The sequence below is a fragment of the Agelaius phoeniceus genome, chromosome 2 (genome assembly GCF_051311805.1).
Source record: "Agelaius phoeniceus isolate bAgePho1 chromosome 2, bAgePho1.hap1, whole genome shotgun sequence".
In the NCBI taxonomy this organism is placed as follows: Eukaryota; Metazoa; Chordata; class Aves; order Passeriformes; family Icteridae; genus Agelaius; species Agelaius phoeniceus.
The window spans coordinates 36,644,575-36,666,502 of NC_135266.1; the positions used below are offsets into that span (position 1 = coordinate 36,644,575).

General features: G+C 39.5%; 1 protein-coding gene across 1 annotated transcript in view; it reads left to right on the plus strand.

Moving 5' to 3' along the window:
• The window catches only part of EFNB2 (ephrin B2), a 49,177-nt gene extending 30,838 nt beyond the window's left edge, over positions 1-18,339 (plus strand). The window contains exons 3-5 of the mRNA XM_054654870.2: positions 8,250-8,342; positions 9,098-9,211; positions 10,812-18,339. Of these exons, the coding sequence (XP_054510845.1) occupies positions 8,250-8,342; positions 9,098-9,211; positions 10,812-11,194 (590 nt within the window). The 3' untranslated portion in view covers positions 11,195-18,339. The remainder of the gene's footprint in view (positions 1-8,249; positions 8,343-9,097; positions 9,212-10,811) is intronic.
• The last annotated feature ends 3,589 nt before the right edge of the window (positions 18,340-21,928 follow it).

Genomic DNA, 21,928 nt, shown 5'->3' on the forward strand with positions numbered 1-21,928 from the left:
TGCCAAACTCTGTGTTGCTGAAGGATAGTTAGATGATGTAAATAGCTTTTTGTGTTTTGCAATAAAGCACACTTTTGTTGTGCTACATGTAAAAGCAGGAGATGAAGGTATTCTTTTATTGAAGCAAACATGTGGAAAATTGCTCTAGATTGTTATAGTACAGAGCATCTCCCCTGAAAGGAATGAGGTTCATCTACAGGGCAAAGTCTGACTGTGGTACTTTATTGGGGTTACTCCTAGACTCTGTGTGGTCAAAGCAAATAACATCATGTCCATCTAAACTGTTATAACCGTGAGACTGGCACATTTTCTCATCTGTAGTGTTATATTCTAAACTGTCACTAGGCATTAACTCAGTCACTGGTGAAGTCCTACCACCTAGAGATGAACTCTGCCTCAAAATGATGTTTTCCACTTCAGTGCTACTCGTACAGCAATTACTGGGTCATTAATATCATTGCATGCAATTAGTGACAGTAGACTGAGCAAGAGGTTTGTTATTTATTTAATATGAACTTTCACTATAACCCTTTCTTATCCAAGTGCCACAGACAAAAAAAAAGAGATTTTCAAGGCAGGTGAACATCCTTGTAGAGTGAGGTTGAATTTGTATGACACAGAAAGTAGGTCCTCATTTAATGTTGAAGCTTCTGCTTTTGTTTCCATCAAGCCCTCTTGTCATTAGCAACAATCAGTGTAACTTGAATGCTAACTAATTCTATTAGTTCTGTTCAGCTGAACTGTAAAGCAAAGCTTGCTGTGGTGGTGGGAGACACTTCTCCCCATCCATGAGAAGCTTTTCTCAGTAGCATGCTGGGAGAGAGGATAAATCTGTGTAAAATACCTGTCTGTGAATGGTGAAGTCAACTAACTAGTAATCTGTTTTAGATGCATACTTTTGGGTGTACACTAAATACATCATAATTAGTGGGCTTACATCTGCCACAGTTACTTCAGCACTCACAAATATATAATTTGTTTATGTAAACTAGAAGCAACCATGTGTGCAGTGGATCATTATCTGACAACATTTCTCAGAGTATGTGAAATATAAAACTGAAATTCTTTTAGAAATGCTTAACTGTAATGAAAGACTCGTCGTTCATAGGGATACAGTATTGAGATGGGTTGGATTTATATAATCTCTAAATCATTCCCAGGAGTTTGGAAAGGGGCACACTGCACTTGACAGCAGTAAAGCAAGTAGGATTTTGTTGTGGGTGGGTGGAACCTGTGACCTTCAGTAATGGATAATAATTCAGCAAATAGTTTACTGTTCAGTACACTTCAGCTGTGGTATCCCTTAACTCAGTGAGAAAGTGGTGGTGTTTTTAAAATGATAGGCAGCAGCAACCAGTCAGAATTCACAGCTTTTATTTATATTTTCCAGCTCTCTCACTGTCTCTTTTTCCCTTTATGGAAAGACTTTGTTGACAGAAACAGCTTTTTTTTTTTTTTTACGGTGTATATTTTTCTTGTTTGGTGCCATGCCTCCCTGGAATTAATAAAATAATTCTGATACGAATTATTTTATTAAAATTATATAAAGTTTCTGTAGGAAACTTTACAACTCTCTCCCTGTTTTGTGCTGTTGGATGACATGAGATGTGGGAAGGAGAGTCTGTGGATTTCCAAAGATGTCCCTGGAATCATACAGCTGGTATATACCAAAGTATATTACAGTACAAAACTGATTGGCTCTGTCTTGATTGTGTCCTCCACATTGCACCCTCAAAAAAACATTGAAACAGGAATAGAATCTGTTCCTCTCTTAACATATGAATACAAGTGGAGACTTTTATGGGGAATTATATAAATACCCTTGTATCATGAGTCCCATCTAAGTACCTCAGGTCGTGCTATTCACAGTTGGACAAAACACATTTCAGAGCAGTGGTTAGAAAAGTGACTTACAAAGTTTTGCTGCAGAGGCTTTGCTTCTTCCTGTCAAAAAGAGGCTTGTTCTTTATTTTGCTTTATTTTGTTCTGGTTTTAGCTTGACTGGGGAGGGCGTTGTTGCTTACTTGCTGTAGAAAATATAATTTGTGGATCCTCTTTATATATAAATCCTGAGACACGCAGTATAGGACTTAATTTAAAAAGCAAGAATGCAAAGTGAAAAAGTAGAGAATTCTTGTCCTTTCCCTCTCATTGAAGCTCTGCCTCACATGTGGATAGACAGGAAAAAAGGCTGGCATCAGGAGTATTTGTAAACACTTCATGAGCCCTAGTTTAAGGGAAAAAAATCTATCTTAATTTGAAACAATTCATGGAGTAAGGTAGAATGAGAGGTTTTTTTAATGGTTTTTAGGCTGAGAAACTCCTCAAAATTCTGCCACCTTGCCTTTGCAAATAAAAAACCAGACGTTAAGAAAAAGCAAAATTATTGGTAAGCTGCTTTTATACGTTTTTCATTACAGTCTTGGAGTCCTAAATTATATTGGGCAAATTCAGTAGGTTTTTTATTTGTTGGGCTTTTTGGTTGGTTTTTTTTTAGGATTATTTCTTTGTCTCTAGAAGATCAGTAGAAAGTTTTGATTTTATTGTGTGCTGATAAAAAACAGTCAACACATAACAGCACTCCATTCAAATGTTCATAATGCATTTACATTTTAGTACTTACGGTCCAGGTTTGGGACTGCTGACAGTCAAATTTCAGAAGACAGTTTAATTTTTTAACAAAAGTGAAGGCTTCAGTGTCAATCTTTTCATCACGACAAGAGAAGGGAAAGCATTAGTTGCTAGTATTTGAAACTAGTGTATTTCTCTTCTCTCTAAATATTTTTCAGCTCACCCAGAGTAATGTGTGCCAAGTTTACCTGTTCTTTGGTGAGAGGCCTGAACAAATTTTTTTTTGTTGTTTCAGATGACCATGCAGATCTGGCATTGTTACTGGGGGGGCAGAATTAAATTTCATTTAATTAAAACACTTTCTATTCTCTCAGCTATCTTGTTCTTTCATCCATGGGTAGTTTCAAAACAACTTCCCTGTTGTGATCAGTGATTTGTGGTTTTGCAGTGTGTGATTTCTGGTGTTCTTAAACCTCTCCCATAAATTATCTAAATTTATGGAAAAGAAGAATTATTTATTCAGAGCTTTACTAAGAGGATCATTAAAAGGACCAAAAGCAGATGAAAGCAGAGCACAAACAATGATGCCTGGCCAAAATAATGTTCTATTACTTGATAAAATAAAAAACTCTCAAAAACTTTTCATGTATTCAGTAATCCTGAGAGTGCATGTGAGATGGAGTGCAACTTTGCTTTAAGAATAACTTCTTACTGCTGTTGGATCTAAAGCTTGTGTGGATTTTTGTTGTTTTTTTCATTCTTTTTCTAAGCACAGCAGGGGAAAAGTGGAAATGGGTAGTATTATTTGATTTGATTTTATTCTGATTTTGAGAAATTTATTTTCTGATGCAGTATTCAAGCAGTATTTAATGAACAAAAACTGTGAAAATCACTACTACTGGATACTACTGATCTGCCCCTAAAAAACTTGTAATTCTCAATTTGCTATTAAAAGATCCACATCAGCAGTAATTAATTCTTCACGACCTCATCAGAGATGTGTCTTTATTATATTGCCAAATGACTTTTTTTGTCCAGCACACTAAGGAGGGACAAAATCAATTTTGCCCTTGCCCATCAGTTGACATCACTCATTTATTCCTATAGTCTGTGGTTTAAGGTCCATTTAGTTTTCACAGGAAAATTAAATACGATGATCATTTCTCTCATCAGCTATGTAGTCCATTTCATGTTCAAGCTCTAGAAATAGATGTGTTTTAAAGTTGTGTTGGTTCAAAGCATATGACATTTAATTTGCAAATAGGTAATGTTTTTCATAATCCTAAAACATGAAACTGCGGGTAATAAGTGCAGCAGAATTAAAAGACTGCGATTTTTGTCTGCTGCTGTTTTAAGTAATTGTGATGGCATTTTTTCATTTTTTAACTAATGTGTGTTTTTAGGAGTGAAGGAAGTTGAATTTTTGTGACTATGCCTTCATTGCTAATCTCTTTGTGAATGAAAAGCTATATGCAGGCACAAATCCAGCAGCTTAATTCTCTGTCTGATTAGAGCAATGTTACCAACCTGGTAGGTTGAAAACAGCCATGATCCATGCAGTGGCGTGGCCTCCTGGGAGGCAGAGTAATAACAATCAAATGAAGACATATTAAAATGTAATATTACTTCCTCTCCATGGGGACAGTATAAGAATCATAGCCAGGAACTGTTCTTGTCAGCTGACTCTGCTATGCTCACTGACTCCCTTCCTCTGCATTTATGACTAATGCACTTTGTACAATAAACAGCACTTGCGGAGTTTTAAAAGCTAATAAATGTAAAACATTATACATTGATTTACATGAGTTTCAGCCTTTTTTGTTTATTTGTTTGTTTTGTTGGGGGTTTTGTTTGTTTTTATACAATTCATGTATTTCAAAGAGGGGGAGGCAGATCAGAATGAGGTTTTTTGGTCTGAATAATTTAATTTCTCCCGTGTGTATGGAGGAGGAGATGTTAAAGTAGTGTGTTATGAACCTGCAAATGTATACTAGCTTCTCTAAAGTAAGTATGTATCAGCAAGACTCTTAAACCATAATTTCATAACAGATAAGTGTTTTCTGAATGTTGAAAAGCTAAACTTGCATTCCTTATAAAATGGCATGTGATGTTGTATTCAAGCAATACAGACAAACAGTGTCTGATAAACTACTGTAAAAATGGCCTATAAGTTATTACAATTTTGTTAGAAAGCCTTGAAATTAGTAGAGATTTTAGCACAAGTATATATGGTTTTTTTTAGGTATAGACAAACTGTTGAATAATTTATTGCGGTTTTGGCTGTAATTATTAGTTTTGCAGTTGACACCAGTGGAGCAGGACAGGTCTCAGAAAATCAGAGGTATTTAACCATCAAAAGATTTAAAAATATTTTGCTACCTGTTTAGCAACATTTTACTTACTTCTATGTTCTTATGTATTGCTGTATTAATAGAAAGTGAAGTGTGGGATCCTGAGAACATACTAATACTAATGAGAAACTTCATATTAATAATTAGTTATGCTTATTAATGTTAATATTTAAGTATTTAGTCTTCTTAGCAGAGGGCTTTGTATGGTAACTCATCTAAGTAATTGACTTTAAAATATATCCATATTTAGACCAAAATGTAAAAAAACCTTGTTCTTTTACACACACACACACACACACACACACACACATATACATATACATATATATATATATATATGCATATAAGAATAAATTGGATAGAAAGTTTAAAATCTGATTATATAAACACACTGGAGGATAACATTTCCATTTTGGGTACCAGAAACTTGTGTTACATTTGTGTTTAAATCCAAAACTCCTATCGGGGGCACTTTTTTTTTTTTTTTGGATATCCTTTCAGTGTGAGCAGAGCTGCAAGTTCTGGGTCACTTTCCCACAGAGGTGTGGATGCAGTGGAGGAGCTAAAATGACAGTGGGTGTAATTTTCATTTGGAAATCAATATAGAAAGGCCGCAGCAAGTGTTTGAGGAATATTTCATACTCACTCCCTTGTTTGACTTCTGCACACTGCACTGTCAAGGGGCATTAGCAGTATGAAACTGTGTTTTCTCTGCTGTCCCAGATTACTTCTTTTTCTCAGTGAAGCTTGTCAAAGCTTAAAACGATGTGTTTAAAGCTACCCACTTTCTTCCTGGTACACTAGGGATACGCAAGGTTGTATTTCGGTAGTCTTAATGAATTTCGAAAAATAATTTCCTCCAGTGGCCTTGGGTAATTGTCAGTTTAATTACAGGAAAAGCTGAGAAGGAGACTTGCTTTGTCACTGAAATGCTTCTCTTTGAAAATTCCCTGTTCCTCAGGACATAGCAGTCTGTACTCTGAGCTACAACGTAGGCTTTCCTAAAATCCCTTGAAGAACTGTGGAAAAAGTGAATACTTCTGCAAATTCATTCATCTGACATCAAAGCTCTGAAAGCATTCTTTTAGCAAGCAAGCGAGGCGGATTGCGCTGGCGTAGGCACACAACCAGACTCATTGTACATCTGGGTCTTCCCATTTGGAGACTGTATTTGAAGTAATTTTTGCATTTTTTTTTTTTCATCTTACTTTCTTATTCTGTTCTGAGGTCAGACTGCATCTTCTGCATCCTGTTGAGGTCTCCTGCTCCATGGGTTAAGTGGATAGGCCTTTAAAGAATAAAAAGGCATTGGTGTTCAGAAGAAGCAGCATTCTAGTCAATTAAAATCAAGTAGAAGGTGTTTAAGGAGATGTGATTCCCTTCGGCTCTATTAAAAAAAGAATCAAATAACAAAACCACAAGACAAAGTCAGTGTTTATTATTTGTACGTTCAGTTGGTGCTCAGCTTTGGTATTTCTATTTACTGCATTTTTTCTCTGTGTCCTTGTGCTGGTACATTGGCAAATAGATCATAAAAAACACTTTCAGCAAAGACACGTTTGATTTATGTCCAGGATGGGTTCTTGGTATTGATTTTTTTTTCCCCTCTGGAAAAAAAAAAACAAAAGAAAACAAAACTATATGTCTCCATTATTTTCCAAGCCTGGCAATGCAGTGACACATTTCAGATCAGCTTTTATCTTAAATTACTCAACGTGCTCTTTTGTATTTTGAAAAATCTTTTTGCCATACAGCTATTGTCATGTTTTTACAGGGGGGAGGGAACAAGAGGAGGAACTGGGAGGGACCACGTATTAGGAGAGGGGAGTTTTAGGAAAAGAAAGCACAGTTTGGGAAGTTTGTATGGTGGCTGTAATTCGAGTTGGTCACAAAAGAGTCAGAAGTGGAACAAAAACAAGACTCAGATCAAAGGCTAGGAAGCAGGGTTCAGCAGTATGGGGTTTATATCTTTACGGCTAGAGAGAAGATTAGAGCAAGAAAAATACTGCCATGGGGGTAGGAAGACATTGTGAAGGAAAAAGGAAATATACATAGACTGCATTTGAAAGAAAATCCCCAAGGAAGGTGAAAGAGAAGGAGCGAGACTTAAAAACAAAGACCTGAAGAGTGTAAAGCCCACAGGCTGAAAGGAGAGGGGCAGAGGGAGGCATGTGCTGCTTAAGCAGTTCACCACCACCACCACCACACCAAGCAGTGAGCTCCCTGACATCCCATTTTCCATTTGTTTTCTCCAGTTGGTGGCCCACTGTGCCCTCTCATAAGTTTATTTTGGGCCTCAGATAAACAACTTCAAGAAATGACAGTGAAATTTCCATCCCCAGGACAACCAGGGCAGGAAACCCCCGGTGCATTGCCTGCATAGTGAATCCAGAGCCCACCGTTTGCAGCTGTGCCCCGCTCATGGTGGCTGGCGGCCCAGTGCAGTGCAGTGGCTGCAATACCAACTGCTGAGGAGCTGCTGAATCCTTTGCCAGCAGCTGTTTTGCAACCAGCAGCTGGCTGGGGCGGCAGCGGCGCACCCATGCGCCGTGATTCAGCCTTGTGGGTTCTCCAAGGGAGTGGGGCATGGCTCAGCAGTGTCAGCCTGCGCCCGGATCGCGTGGCTCCGGCTGGCACCTAGATAAGCCAGAACAATGCGGACACGGGGGAAAGCAGCCCGTTGTTTGTGGGAGCTGAAAGGTTTCCCTGAGAGTAGAGCGTACTCCCCTCTGCCACCCGCCCCCACAGAGGCTCCTCAGTGCTGAGAAAAGTGAGATTGTGCTTTAAAATATTAAATGGTTTTCCAATCAGTTCAGAATCTTAGCTTTCACCTGGGTCTTTTGTATGCGTTCACTTATTCCAGCAGGAGATTTGTAATAGAGGAAGCAGGTGTAACGTGGTGATTATAAAGATATTGTTGGGAGGGGGAAAAAAAGAGTGATTTTTTTCAGTGCTTTTCTCCTCTGAGCCTGCCAGAGCTTCCTTTTCAACTGACTCCATCACCTTTTAGCAAGATGGTGTGTTTTTGTCCAAGTCAGTCAGTCAGTCAATTGTGCATAGGAAAATAAAAGGCTGCTGGGTAAATTTGAAACCTTGATAACACATTCCTCCATTTGTATATATTGTACAGCTTACCAGTGTATTCATTCCTTTGGCTTTCAACATTTCACAACTTTCCATAGGTCAGCCCGAGCAACAAAAACAGGTCCTGGTAGATTGAAAGATCCCTGCTTTCAGACACTCATATTCACATCACTTTGCCTGTTGATTTCCTGTTGATTTTTATTTATTTTTATTTTTATTTATTTTTCTTTTATTTTTAATCAGCAACATCAAATGGGTCTTTGGAGGGCCTGGATAACCAGGAGGGAGGGGTGTGCCAGACAAAAACCATGAAGATCCTCATGAAAGTTGGACAAGGTAAAGACCATCTGCTGTTTCATGAAATCACTTTGATCGGTCTTAATGTCCTTTTTAGTTTTCAGGCTTCTTTAGGCAGCGTAGAGCAGAGAGGCAGTCAAGCCTGGTGTGGTCATTCCTCCCTTATAGTCTGAAAGCACAGCCTATTTTCTCTTCCTCGGCTACTGACAGATTTCTACAGAAGGAGGGTTAGTGTAATAAGATCTCTTCATTGGAGAGATCCCTAGAAGGAAAGGTCACCTGGGAGTAGTGTGTTTCAGTCATTTTTATTTTTATTTTAAAAACAAAAGCCACAACTCTGCTGCTCAGAATTATTTAAAATACATGAAAAGAGGGAAGCTAATATTTCTATAGTTTGCTTGTTATGAATTCTGATTACAGAGAGGTTTTTGTTCATTGTCTCTTTTCACATATAGATAACCTATTGTGCAGGAAGAAAGCATTATTCTTCTAAGTAGAAGTTGGTTTAGTAGTCAATCAACTTCCTCAGTTAAACTGAAATGTCATCTGCTAAGCTTTTCTTGCCAATTACAGGAGACCCTATAGTTTCTGCAGATGGCCTCACAATTTAAACCTGAAATAACTAATATAACCATTTTGCTTTAAAAGGGAAATTACGTTCTTATATCTCCCAGTCCTTTGCATAAAGGTTCTTCTGTTTAAACCATTTGTGTCTCACGAGGTACCTAGAGCCAGCTTGTGAGGCTCCATACCATCAAGTGCCAAAGCTGCATGAGTCCTCTTTCTCTCCCCAGATCCCAACTCAGCAGGGCAGCCCCGGTACACGGATCCCACCAAGCGCCCCGAGCAGGAAGCTGGCACCAACGGGAAGAGTTCCACCACCAGCCCCTTTGTGAAGGACCACTCAGGTAGGTGTGGTGGGACTTTGCCCTGGAGCATCTTCTCCTCCTTTGTCCCCAAATGTTTTATTTTACTATTAACATCCTAGAAAAGCAAATGTTTTCATCGTGAGATGAAGCAAAAGCCAGTTCTGATTGCCCCGGTGGATAGTGTGTGGGAGCTGCAAGTTATGGCAACAGCTGCTCTCTCCCCTCTTCCACTCTGCTGTAGAAGTTAATTACATCTTGTCACAGTGTCTCTCATTTACAGGAAAATTTCTGGATAGGGCATTTGCTAAGCAGCTTTACAGTGGTCAGTGCTGCCTTACATTTAGTACTCTAGCAGATGATCGAGTCTCTTTCTCTTCCCGCATAATACATTATCAAGTGGTTCTTGATAGCCATTTATAAAGTTTATTTCAGGGCATCTATAATTAATGTCCTGATGTTTTAGCTGACCATATGAAGTCTAGACATGTATGGCTGGTCTTCTACTAAATGTAAAGTTTTGGGGTTTTGTTTTATTTTATTTCAATAATTATCTAAGCAAAATAAATAGATTATTCGAAAAAAATATCTTCAGTATGTATTTCACTCATAGGGTGAACAAGAGAAAACCTAACTCTTAAGACTCAAACTGTCCAGAAGAAAATTCAGTAATTAGTAATGCTACAAAGCAAAACTTTGCTGACAGGTGATTCTGGGTTTCCCGAAAAAGGCCACAAGTTTTTCTTGCCAGCTGTGTCTTTAATTACTGCGCTAGTGAATCTTTGATACAGTAAGTGGCTTCAGCTGATCCCTGCCTAGGCTTTGGTGGGAAGAGTTAACAATTACGTGAATATAGCATCTGCATCATTTTTCCGTTGTGAGTGAACATCAAGAGAGGGGAATATGTTAAAACTTAAAAGTGAAGAAGTGTCAATGAGCATTCATGTAATTTTTGTGACAAATAATATGATGGTGTGATAAGCAGCAAATATTCAACAGGCTGTTCAGCACATGAGCTTTTCCTGACTACCAAATGAGTGGTGTTGTTTTCTTTTAAGTAAATGTAAGTTAATACTAACAGACATGCCATAAGCGTTCTGCCTGTCTCCCATGCTGCCTCAAGCTCCTTAGTTTCATTTCCAAGCAAGAGGAGTCCCTGTAAAGAGGCACTAAGGATGGTTTAACTTAAATCAATATGCGAAAGATAAAATAGCAGAGGGAACAGCGTGGCTCTGAACAGTACCAGTTGTTCTGAGAATTGTAATTTCCCTGTGTTATTTTCCCTTCCAGTCTTATCCCACCCCTCTCTTGTGCCTGGGGCTGGCCTGCATCTGTTAAAAGATGCTGTGTGCATCAAAGGCTGCCTTGTCAGTGACAGTTCTCACCGCTGATGGATGATGATGTATGAAACAGGGTGGTTTGGGAGCAACACAAAAGTGAGACCAACAGGCACAAAGTCTTGCTTTATATCGATTGCTGACTTCGGCTGTTTGCATTTAGCTATCTAACAGGGTAATTGGTTTGTCAAAGTTTAGCTGTCAGTTAATTCTTCCAGTCTTGCTTACTCTACACATTTTTAAGCAACGTAAATGGGTCACAGGATGGCAATAACTTTTGTCTATTGTATTTCCATTCTTTCCAGGATCTAGCACAGATGGCAGTAAGGCTGGGCATTCCAGTATACTGGGTTCAGAGGTGGCCTTATTTGCAGGGATTGCATCAGGGTGCATCATTTTCATCGTCATCATCATCACTTTGGTGGTTCTTTTGTTGAAGTACCGGAGAAGACACAGGAAGCATTCCCCGCAACACACGACAACTCTATCACTTAGTACATTAGCCACCCCAAAACGCAGTGGCAACAACAATGGTTCTGAGCCCAGTGACATTATCATTCCTCTAAGGACTGCAGACAGTGTCTTTTGCCCCCACTATGAAAAGGTCAGCGGCGACTATGGACATCCGGTGTACATAGTTCAAGAGATGCCTCCTCAGAGTCCAGCAAACATTTATTACAAGGTCTGAGGAACACACAACCAGCTCTGTGGTACAGTTGAGTCGTAGAGGAAACTCACTGGTCAAATGCTTTCTGTTGGGGTTTGTGATGACGCCTTGTGCGCTAGCATTGACTTAAGCACAGGGGGGAGAAGGCAACAGCTCTTTCTCCAGGAACCGACGCGAGCTGGACAGCTTACCTAGTCTGTAGAATCCCTATCTCGGTGAATAAGTATTCACTAAAAGCTGGAAGACTTTTCTGTAGAAGATGCCCATTCTGATTGCTGTACTCTTGTTACATTCATCATCCTCAAAGCCATGTGCTGTGGGCATTCAGGCATGTACAAAAGCCAAGGGAAGATGGAGCAATCCGTGGATGTTAATAGCTCTAGGCATCCTGGGAAGGTGCTCTAGGATATATCAAGCTTGAAATGCAATCTTCTGACTTTTGTGTGTCTCTCTCAGTGCGTATTGGATTTGTCACACAGACCTTGGTGTCTAAGTAAGACTTGTTAAAGTTCTCTTGCTTTTAGTCCGTCACTGTTCCATTTGTTTCTGTTAACCGGGGCTCTGCCATCCTTCACATAAGATTTCCTTTCACTCCACCTCCTGAATCACTAATGGAACATTAATGTTTGGAGATCCGCACTCCATCCATCTGCTACAGCAGCCTCACTCGAATGGGTAATGCATTTATAAAAATTGTGTTTGATAGTAAGGAGCCTTCCAGCCAAAAAGTTAGGCTGTCAACAAAGTCAAGAGCAGGACTGGGTGGTGGAGGGAAGGGCTGATTGAGGTTGCAATTGAATATTGCTGCCTCAGAAATAGAAGCTGGGAAAAAAAAAATGCATTTAGGTAGCACAGCACTTTGGTATGCTAAGTTTTAAGAGGCAAGTAGGAAACACAATAACATGTGCAGTGGATTAAGGCTGCATTTGAAGGAATTCACGGTTATCAAATACCACTGTGCAGAAAAAAATAGTACCTTCAATACAGTAGAACAAAGGGGTATTGTTAGTAAGTCAACAAGCCTGGAGAAGACAAGACAATAGCAGGCCACTGAGGATGTATTAGGGCAGGGCTGTTGTGGTACTGGCAATAAAATGCACAGCTTTGAAGCTGTAGCAAAAACATAGTCTGCCTTGGATGACTTTTAAGCAGACTCAGCTGCTATACGATCACATTATACTAAACACAGGGAAAGCATTTAAGAAAACAACTGAGAGCCAAGTGCCTAAGATGATTATAAGCCAGTGGGTCAAATGAGCTGTAATTCTATCACTGATAAAGTTGTGGGGAAAACAAACAACAAAACAACAAACCACAAAACCTTGCTCATCTCTAAAAGTAAGGCAGAATTTCTTTGTGACTGACCCTTTTGGCACTTTGGCTTATTGTAGTGCTGTCCCTGCACAGTGAGTGTAGGTACTGACTGACACAGCAGTTCATTGGTGCTCTGTTGCAAAGTTAAAGCACATATGGCAAACCTCTGGCAGTCCATAAGGGTAAAATAAATTATGACACTGAGATGGAGAAGGAAAATATGTCTTATTTATAATAGGTGTATAGAACACAAGGGATATAAAGTGAGAGTTTTTCTTTTGTTCATTCTTTCTTACTTTTGGTTTGGATTTTTTTACTAATATATATTTTGAGATTGCACAGAATCTACACCAGAAGATGTGAAATTCATTTGCGGCAATTGCATAGTCTTAACTTGTCATCATTTTCCATATATGTGTGTGTGTGTGTCTATGTATATACACACATATATAAGTATATATGCATACGTATGTATATATATGTATGCATATGCGCACATTTTTTTTAAAAATAAACTACTTCTGGAAAAAAAAAAAAAAACAGCTATCCTAAACCACCAGTGGGAGCATAGTTTAAAAAAAAAATTCCAAAGCATCTTGTAAGAAGAAAGTAGAAAATATAAGGTCCAAAATATCAGGAATTCAGTGTTACTGCATCACATATTTAACAGCAACAAGATGTGCCGGCATTTATTTTATGTGTTGTGTTTTCCCTTGCCTTACAGGCTGATGTGTTCTGTAGATTTTGTTGAGGTTCGTAGAGGGGGGTTTCAGGTTAAAGTTTTCTCTTTAGCGTGGCTATTCCCCTAAAGCTCCCACCCTAGGGAGGAAATAAAAAAAAAAACCCTCTACTTTTATATGTGCTATGCAAATAGACATTTCTAACATAGTCATGTTACTATGGTAACACTTCGCTTTCTGATTTGGAAAGAAAATGTAGCAACAGCATTTTAGGGTTCTCAGACCTCTGGTGAGCACCTGCAAGAAAAAAAAAAAGAAAAAAAAAAGAAAAGAAAAATATCTGTCATAGAAATGATCACTTTCTTTGTTTTCTGAACCTGAAGATAATGTTGGGATGTTGGCCCAAAAGAGAGAAACAAAAAACAAAAAAAATTCCAACCCATGGTTCTGTGGAAGGTTACCATGGTGACTAACTACAGTACATATGTAATTCTTTTCAACAACCCTTCTTTTCTATGAATCCATCCATACAAGGTTCTCTTGTAAGTCATTAAGATTTTATTTTGGGGGAGGGGAAGGGAAAAGATGGGCTTACTGATCCTTATTTTTATTAAATCATATCTATGCTTCATCAGTTGGCTACATTCTAGTTATATACTAAACTGTGAAAAAAAATCAGACTAATTGCTCAAGAGCAACCTGCAACCAATTGAAAAAAAAAAAAAGTACTGTGCGTCTGTTTTGTGTCTGGTGCAGAATTATGACAATCTACCAACTGTTCCTTTCTTTGACGTTGGTCCAGCTTTGAAAAGTTACTGTAAATGCCTTGCTTGTATGATCATCCCTAGTCACCCAAATTGGAATTTGCACCATCATGTCTAAGTGAAGATGCTGTAAATAGGTTCAGATTTACTGTATATGGATTTGGGGTGTTACAGTAGCCTTATTCACATTTTTAAATAATTTAAAAACCCACATTAAAACAAGATAAAAAAGGCTTTTCTTAACCAGATTGTGTATATAGAGCAATGTTGGTTTTTTATAAAGTCTGAGCAAGATGTTTTGTATAAAATTTGAATTTTGCAATGTATTTAGCTACAGCTTGTTTAAAGGCAGTGTCATTCCCCTTTGCACTGTATTGAGGAAAAAATTATATAAAAGGTTGCCAAATTGCCGCATATTTGTGCTGAAATTGTGTACCATGAATATTTATTTAAGAATTTCTTTGTCCGGTTTGTAAGTAACACAGTATTATGCTTGAGTTATAAATAATTTCTTCTTTCTTTTTCTTTTTTTTTTTTTTTATTTTATTTTTTGGTTTCGTTTGTTTGTTTGTTTCATTCTGTATTAAAACTAGCCGGTCATAAGTTTGAAATCTGCTTTAGTTCCACATTGCAATTAGTTCCCAGAAAATGAAAATTATGAAAATCACATTCCACGTCTGTTTCAAACTGAATTTGTTCTTAAAAAAATAAAATATTTTTTTCCTATGGAAACCTTGCCTTCTAAGTATTTTCTTCTTTAGTTTTGCAATTTTTTTCTTTTTTAAAGGATGAAAATAAATAAGAAAGTCACCAAGCTTGCCTGCCTGCCTCCCCCCGTCTCTCTCTTCCTTCTCTCCCCCCTCTCTCCAACGTGATTGCTAGTGGTTTATAGGAAATCTCCTTAAGAGTACACTGACTTCTGTTAGCCTACTTCTATAAAATTCTCTCTTCCATATATCAGCAGATTTTAGGAATCACCTTGGCATCTTATGCCCTTGGAAGGCAGTGAACTGCAGTTAGATGCGGTAGCCAGGTTTCTTGGATGATCTTGGAGTTGAGAGTACAACCACATAAATAATTCCCAGACATTATGTGGTGGATGTACTCTGTGGGCAGAATCAGAGGAAAAAAAAAACACCTGAAGCTTTCTCCTGAGGAGGGGCAATGGTGAGCCTGGGGTGACAGGGCTGAGCAAGAAGGGACAGGAGATGAAAGACATTGGGAGGATAACAAAGGATTGGAAGTGCTGCAAAGTCAAGACATCTCTTCATGGTTCTTTTACTGCAGCCTGGGGGAGATGGGGGCCAACGTGCAGGTAGCATGAGCCTTAATACAACTCCTGTGATTCTGCTGCCCTAATTTTCACTAGGGTAACAAATTCACTTATAAAATAATACCTTCATTTTCTGACAAAGCCCAGTCACCCTGAAAGTGAAGCACCTTTCCGTTTGTTAGCAGCGCATAAATGGTATGATGGTCCATGGAGTAACAGGTGGGAAGGTCTACAGAGGGCAAATATGCATTTGTCACTTTAACAATAGATGCCAATTAGCCATAGAAATTTCACAGTTAGCTATTTGTAGTATGGGTCATGCAATTCCCATTTGTCAAACTATTTATTTTTTTCTGAATAATCAGAGAAAAATGACAGTATAGCTAGCACACTTGGCATGTCACAATGACGCAAGTACTCAGAAATGGGATGTACAGAAACCCCTGGACTGGAAGATGGTTGAACTAGTATGACTTCTTGCAGTTGGAGCTCCTTTTGGAGATCCAGGTCACAGAATCTGTGCTGGAAGTTGACCTTAAAGGGAAAGTCACAGTGACACTTTGGTTCACCTCCTGGCTCTGGTACAGATGACCTTGGAGATTTGGTCCAGCAGAAGGTATAAGTGAAATATGTGAGCATCCTCTGGCATCTCAGTAAATCTTGGGCCTAATCCTCTATTTAGGTCTGTAAGCCACTTCAAAGGAGGTAGCCTTGTGTTCTCTGAGCACACAGCTACTCAGCTGGATTGTGGTTTCACTCCCTGCTCCATGGCTGCACACGGCAATTCCCCTTGCTGGTCTCGGTGGGTTGTCGTGAGGGCTCCCACGTCGTCATCTGCTGTGAGGTGCTCAGGTCTGGTCTGTGCTGAGAGCCTGTCTGGCACAGCCATCTGTTAGAGCTGTGGCTCTAGCTTAGTTAAGGCCAAGGCTATTGTTTGTATTTTAATCCTTGTTAAATACTGGAAGCTGTTGATAAACAAATACTTCAATAGTGTCAAGTTTACACGGCATTTTCATTACTGTGCCTCTTTTTTCCAAGTATATTATAATATATATTTATAACTAGCATGTATACTGACACCCATGGACACCTATTTTTGCCACTGTCTTAGCAACAAGGGAAAATTGCTGTTGCTAAAAAACTGTGTCTCCACTGGGAGGGAAAAATCCTTGCCAGTGTAATAACTATCTGTATATTTATGCCTGGGGCCAAGGATGCTTGGTTAACAGGAGTGCCTTGCACGCATACCTTCCCAAACAGAGCAGAACCTCCACTGAGTTGCTGAACTCATTTTAGTAAAAGATGCCTTAGACGCTCAGCATAAAGTCATTGTCTTACAACCCATCTTCTATAACTTGCAGAGGAAAAAAATACTTTCATTTTTTCCTGCTGCTGACATCTCACTATTAATTATCAAACAAGCACAAAATCAGAATTTACTGCCTTTATTACAAAACTGGTTCTCTGGCAAGAGCTAGTCCAAATCAATAGGCTCCACTAAGTGGAAAATAAAATTATAATTCACAGTAGTTATCCACCTAGAGTGGAATTAGGATCTGTTATATAAAATAGTGCCTCACAAAGTAAGCATAACAATGTTACTGCCTTGGTTTAAAACCTTGTACCTCTTGTTCAGCCTGTCTCTTTAGCTTTGCTGTGATGCATTGATCAAATGCTCACTCAGTCAGCAGCACGCGTGTTTTGATTCTATGGGCACCATAAATTTTCTTTTTGCAGAAAAGCTTAAAATTTTGTAGTGGTTAGCAAAATAAAGGACAATGAAAATGCAGTCTTTCTAACTGCTGCTCTCCATCTTCACAGCCACAATACAAATTTTGGTGGGGAAAATACCCAAGGTTTGAAAACACCAAACAAACTCCTTATACAATTGGTATGTCATTACATGAAGCATCAGACCAGAAATCAAGTAATATTTGTTTTGGAAAAAAAAAAGGATGTTGGAGCGTATAGCACAGTGTATTAATGGTTGTGCTATTCATAATCCAAATGGTGCTGGATTCAGCTGACTGAGCTATCGTCTATGAAACAAAATAATAACACTCGTCTTTCACATGAGTCATGCAAATACTTTGATGCGTAATAAAGGCATAATGCAATCCACAGGAAACCCTCTTGAGAAGGAGGGGCTGGAGCCTGCCCATACACAGTGAGGATGAGGAGGTGGAGCTGCTGGTGCCTGCTTCTGGAGGAAGGACTGTGGAACAGTGGGATGAGGCAAGAGAGGGAAAGTGTGTGAGAGAGCAGTGACTTTCTGAGCAGTGACTTTCTTCAGGGAGATCTGCAATGACAAAATCCAGGCAGAAATCAGAGCAAGGTGGCAGCTGTGGAGGTAGAGAAACAGGGTCTTCACAGCTCTGGGAAAGGCTTTGGTGGAAAACACGTGCAGAAGAAAAGTGTTGACAGATGAAAAGCAAGTGTAGTGTTTGATAAGTATTGGTTGTTGTTTCAGGTAGGTGAGGAGATCAGGCCAGGTTGTTCTGTTAGACACTGAGAGGAGACTGAGCCTAAATAAGGAGAACCCAAGCCAAAACTCAGTGCTTTCTGCAACCTCGGATCCTGTGAAAAAGAAATCAAGGATCTGCAAGAACTGTAGGACAAGTCAAACTCCAGAAAGCAGAGAACCTTGTGCAGAGCTGTCATAGACAGCTGGAATACAACTTGTGTTTTCATAAGTGCATTGAAAAACCCTCATGTGCTTAGACTGCTGAAGAAGTGCAATTATTAAATTAATAATATGGGGAATTCTTGGAGGGTGGGAGGATAGTTGCTTCTAGATCAGACCTTCAGTGGCTATAAATTAGCATAGTTCAGTTTGATATCTGATCCTACGTATCACAGTTCAGAGTTGCACATGGATAAGCAATACTCATACAGATTTTACTATAGCCCTCAACTATGAGGAAATGCTTTATAAGAGTGTTGTTCTGAATATTATGAAGATCATACTCAAAAACATACCAACAGTGACTTGCTTTTATAAAATACTGCTATCAATGCCATAAAAAATGTATTTTGTATTTTACTGAACATTGTCAGCAATTTGCTGTATCTGTTCATTAAAAGTAGGTTGGATTACTAGCAAATGTGTAATAAAAATTGTTCATGTTTTAATGAGTCTTTTTGGTCTCTCTTTAATATTTAAACTCATTCCTTCCTACTCCTGCATTCAATTCTATTTCTTATGCTTAACAGGCAGGTCAGCTGTGCAGTGTTATTACATTATCTGTTCATGCCCACATGCTATGTTTCTAGTCTTTCCAAATCTCTTAATTTGTTCAACATACCTAATTCTGACTGTCTTTAAACTCAGCTGTTGGACGTGTATGACCACATGAATAATTTAGTAATCATTCGGAATCAATAGCACTTCAGCTTTCATTGCCATGAGAAATATGGGAGGATGAGAGGCCAGGAGGCCAGAAGAGCCCTTTGTTTGTCACACTAAAAGATCCTGAGATTTGGGGAAATCCAAATGATGATGAAAGAGTTAAAAATCATGCATGTGCTGCCTTTGCTTCACACTTTCCCTTCATTATGTGTTATGTTTTCTTTATATACATAACCAACAAAGCATATCTGAATTTTCCAGGTCTTAAAACAGGGTCCAAGCTGTAGAGATGCATATGGCTGGGTCTGTAGGTCTTTTCTCAAATTCCCACTGTTGAGTAAATGCTGGCTGCTTTCCTTCAGCCTGTTTATTGCACACCCAGATGCCTTGCCCTGATCACCTGCTCATCACACCAGCCCTGCCCATCACACCAGCCCTCGCTGGGGCTTCATATGTTCCCAAATGAGGTTTAATTTCTGCACAAAGCTTTTGTTACTCACCCTGAAACTTTCTTTTCAAATATGCCCTAGGCTTTCCTCCCTTTATATGCCTGTCTCTGGATTTCAGCTGGTGATGACATTTCCTGAAAAAAATAAGATTCTGATGGAACACAGGAACTGTCCCTGTACCAAGAGTGTGTTTTCTTATAAGCCCCTTATTTTTCAATCAGCTTTAGTTTGAATTTTTATATGGCTTTATCTCTTCCTTTTGTATTTATGCAGTTGCATCTGAAGGAAAATAGCATGCTGTAAAATTCCTAAATACAATTTAAATATAGCTTGTTTCAATCCACTTGGTTTTACATTTCCATTTATCAATACATTAAGCTAAAAATATCTCAGATTGCTTTGTCCTGCTTCTTGTAATTTAAGAAAAGTTATTGAATACATTATGATTTCTTCTCAGAAAAGTGTAAGCAGTTCACTTTGGAGAGCATCATTTGAGCAGAATTAAGAAGAAGTTATCAATGTGCAGCACAAAACTGAGTGAGCATATTTGAAAAAGACAGAATGACTTTTGGCAATAACCAATACTTGGTTTTGGTTTGTTTCCTTAAGCCAGCTCAAAACTGGAGAGGAGAAAGTGCTGTTGTTTTTACTGCCAGTGCCCCAGTCTGGTGGCAGCCAGCTTCTTTATGTAGCTTTGTCCTTTCAGTCTCTTATGACAAGCTTAGTGATAAAACTGAATTCTGGATGCTTTGGCCACCGAAAGGTGTAACCTATGTGATTACACACAATACAAGGGATTTATACTAGGACATTGTTCCTGCAGAAGAGACATAAATCCCTTTTGCCAGCTTCCCTCCACTCCGTTCTAGTGCTGCATTTCAAACCAGCAGACGTTTTTACTTTGGATTTTTTACTCAGCCTAAATATTTCAAAGATAGCATCAGAACTATATTTATCAAGTTATACAACTGTGTAGCTGGCTGCTTGCAATGTTTCCACAGCATCCTCTTCACACAAGACACCATTAATAGACTGGTGCCTACAAGCATCCAGATGAGACTTGGGAGACTCATTTTTGCACCAGCTTTTTGAGACATCTTACCACTGCACTTTAGCTGTGTCACGCTACTGATGGATTGAAAAACCAACACACTTTGCTGCAGAAAGGCCCCATCAGTGCTGACCAAAGTCAGACAGACCGCTTTTATTTTCTCTTTCGGCCGCAGTCAGGGAGGGATTTGCAGTCGAGGCTCTCGCAGGGAGGCGGAGAGGAGGTGGCGAGGTCCCACTGCCCAGCACTTTGATAAATCCCGCTCGAAGGGCAGAGCTGCTCCGTGGTGCACAAGGCAGGAGTTTGACCCAGCTCTGGCCGGGCTCCGAGCGCGGCAGACGCAGGGCTGGAGCTGCCAGCCATGAGGTTGGGCCATTCAGCTCTCTGTGCACGGCCGGCAGAGAAAGCGCTCGGAATCCGAAAGATCCCTTGGCAGTGGGCTGAGCCTGTGAGGGAGGCACGTGGGGGCCGAGCCCGGGCCCTCGGTGTGCCTTAGCTCAGCTGCTGCGCCGCTCTGCCAGACGCGCTTTGCAAGGAACAATGAGGAGGATCCGCCTTAATTAAACCCTTGGAAGCTTCCCGGGCGGTGAGAATCACGGATGCAGGGACGAGCAGCTGTGACTGCCGCAGCAGCATCTTCTGCAGACCCGGAGGTCGGCACCTCTCTGGAGAGGCTGTTTGTGGGCCGCAGACGGAGCTCTGGGAAGGTTTACACTTCCCGCTTATTCTTTGATGGCTCCACTTAACATTACTGCCGGCTCCTGGAACAGCGGCTGACCCAAACGGGATTTCTTAAGCCTAAAGTGAAGTTTCTCGTTGGTGCAGCCGACTGATTTCGGTGCCCTGAAGAATTTGGCCCCTGATTACCAACCAGCTGACAGACATTAATCAGGTGGCAATTAAATCCCTATAAAATATAAGGCCCATTCAGTAACATTTCCAAGTCCCCTAGAAATACTGGCTCTTGGAAATATCCTATCCATTGCCAGCTGTTCTAAGATAAACATAATTGTTAAGTGTACTGAGGGTTTTTTTCTTTAGGGGAGGTGAAAAATTAGAACTATAAGCACTTTTAATGCATGTTGAAATTATGATTTTTTTTAAAATCTCCCTGAATTCCAGGCCTATGTGGCTTTTTGTGGAGGTGAGTTTTACAGTTCAGTCACACATCATATGAAAGAGTGTTTTCTTTGATCAATTTTTAGCTTTCCACTTTTGAATCTCTCTATTCCTTTCTTCTGAGACAGGAAAATCAACTCCTAAATTCTATCACTTGTTAGCATATTTCTACCTTAAAGAAAAGTTAAAATTCATTCATCTCATTCTCTTTCTTGTGGTATCCATGCTTCCCTGTCTATTTCCATTTAGTGAATTTTCCATGCTCCAAACACTTTTTTTTCCTGTACTTTGAACTTCCCTTAGTTCTGCTTTGTCCCTTAAAAGAAAGAGAGAGGAGTCCCTAGTTTACTAGTCAAAATTGCATGGCTCTTTCCTAATGTATAACCTTAGTAAAGCTGAGGAGGAACTGCATTAGAAACAGTTTGGATGCCATCCTGGCCAGTTATTGTGTCCCCAGCATTTTAGGAAACTACTCCTGTAAAACATCCGGGAAGGTGATAAAGCACTTTAAGCTTGCATTAATAGTAGCAGGATTTGAAACTGCTCAGCACCTCTTAGCTATCCTATCCAGAAAGAAAGGATTATATTTTTGGCTGCAGTTGCAAAGCTTAAGAGGTTTCTACCTCTGTTTCTCTATAGCAAAATCAGGATATTTCCTTTATAATATATTAACAGGAAATATTTCTCTGAATGCGCTGTTGTTGTATCTTCCAACCAGATGCATAAAACTCCTTTCTCAAATAGCCCTCTTAATCC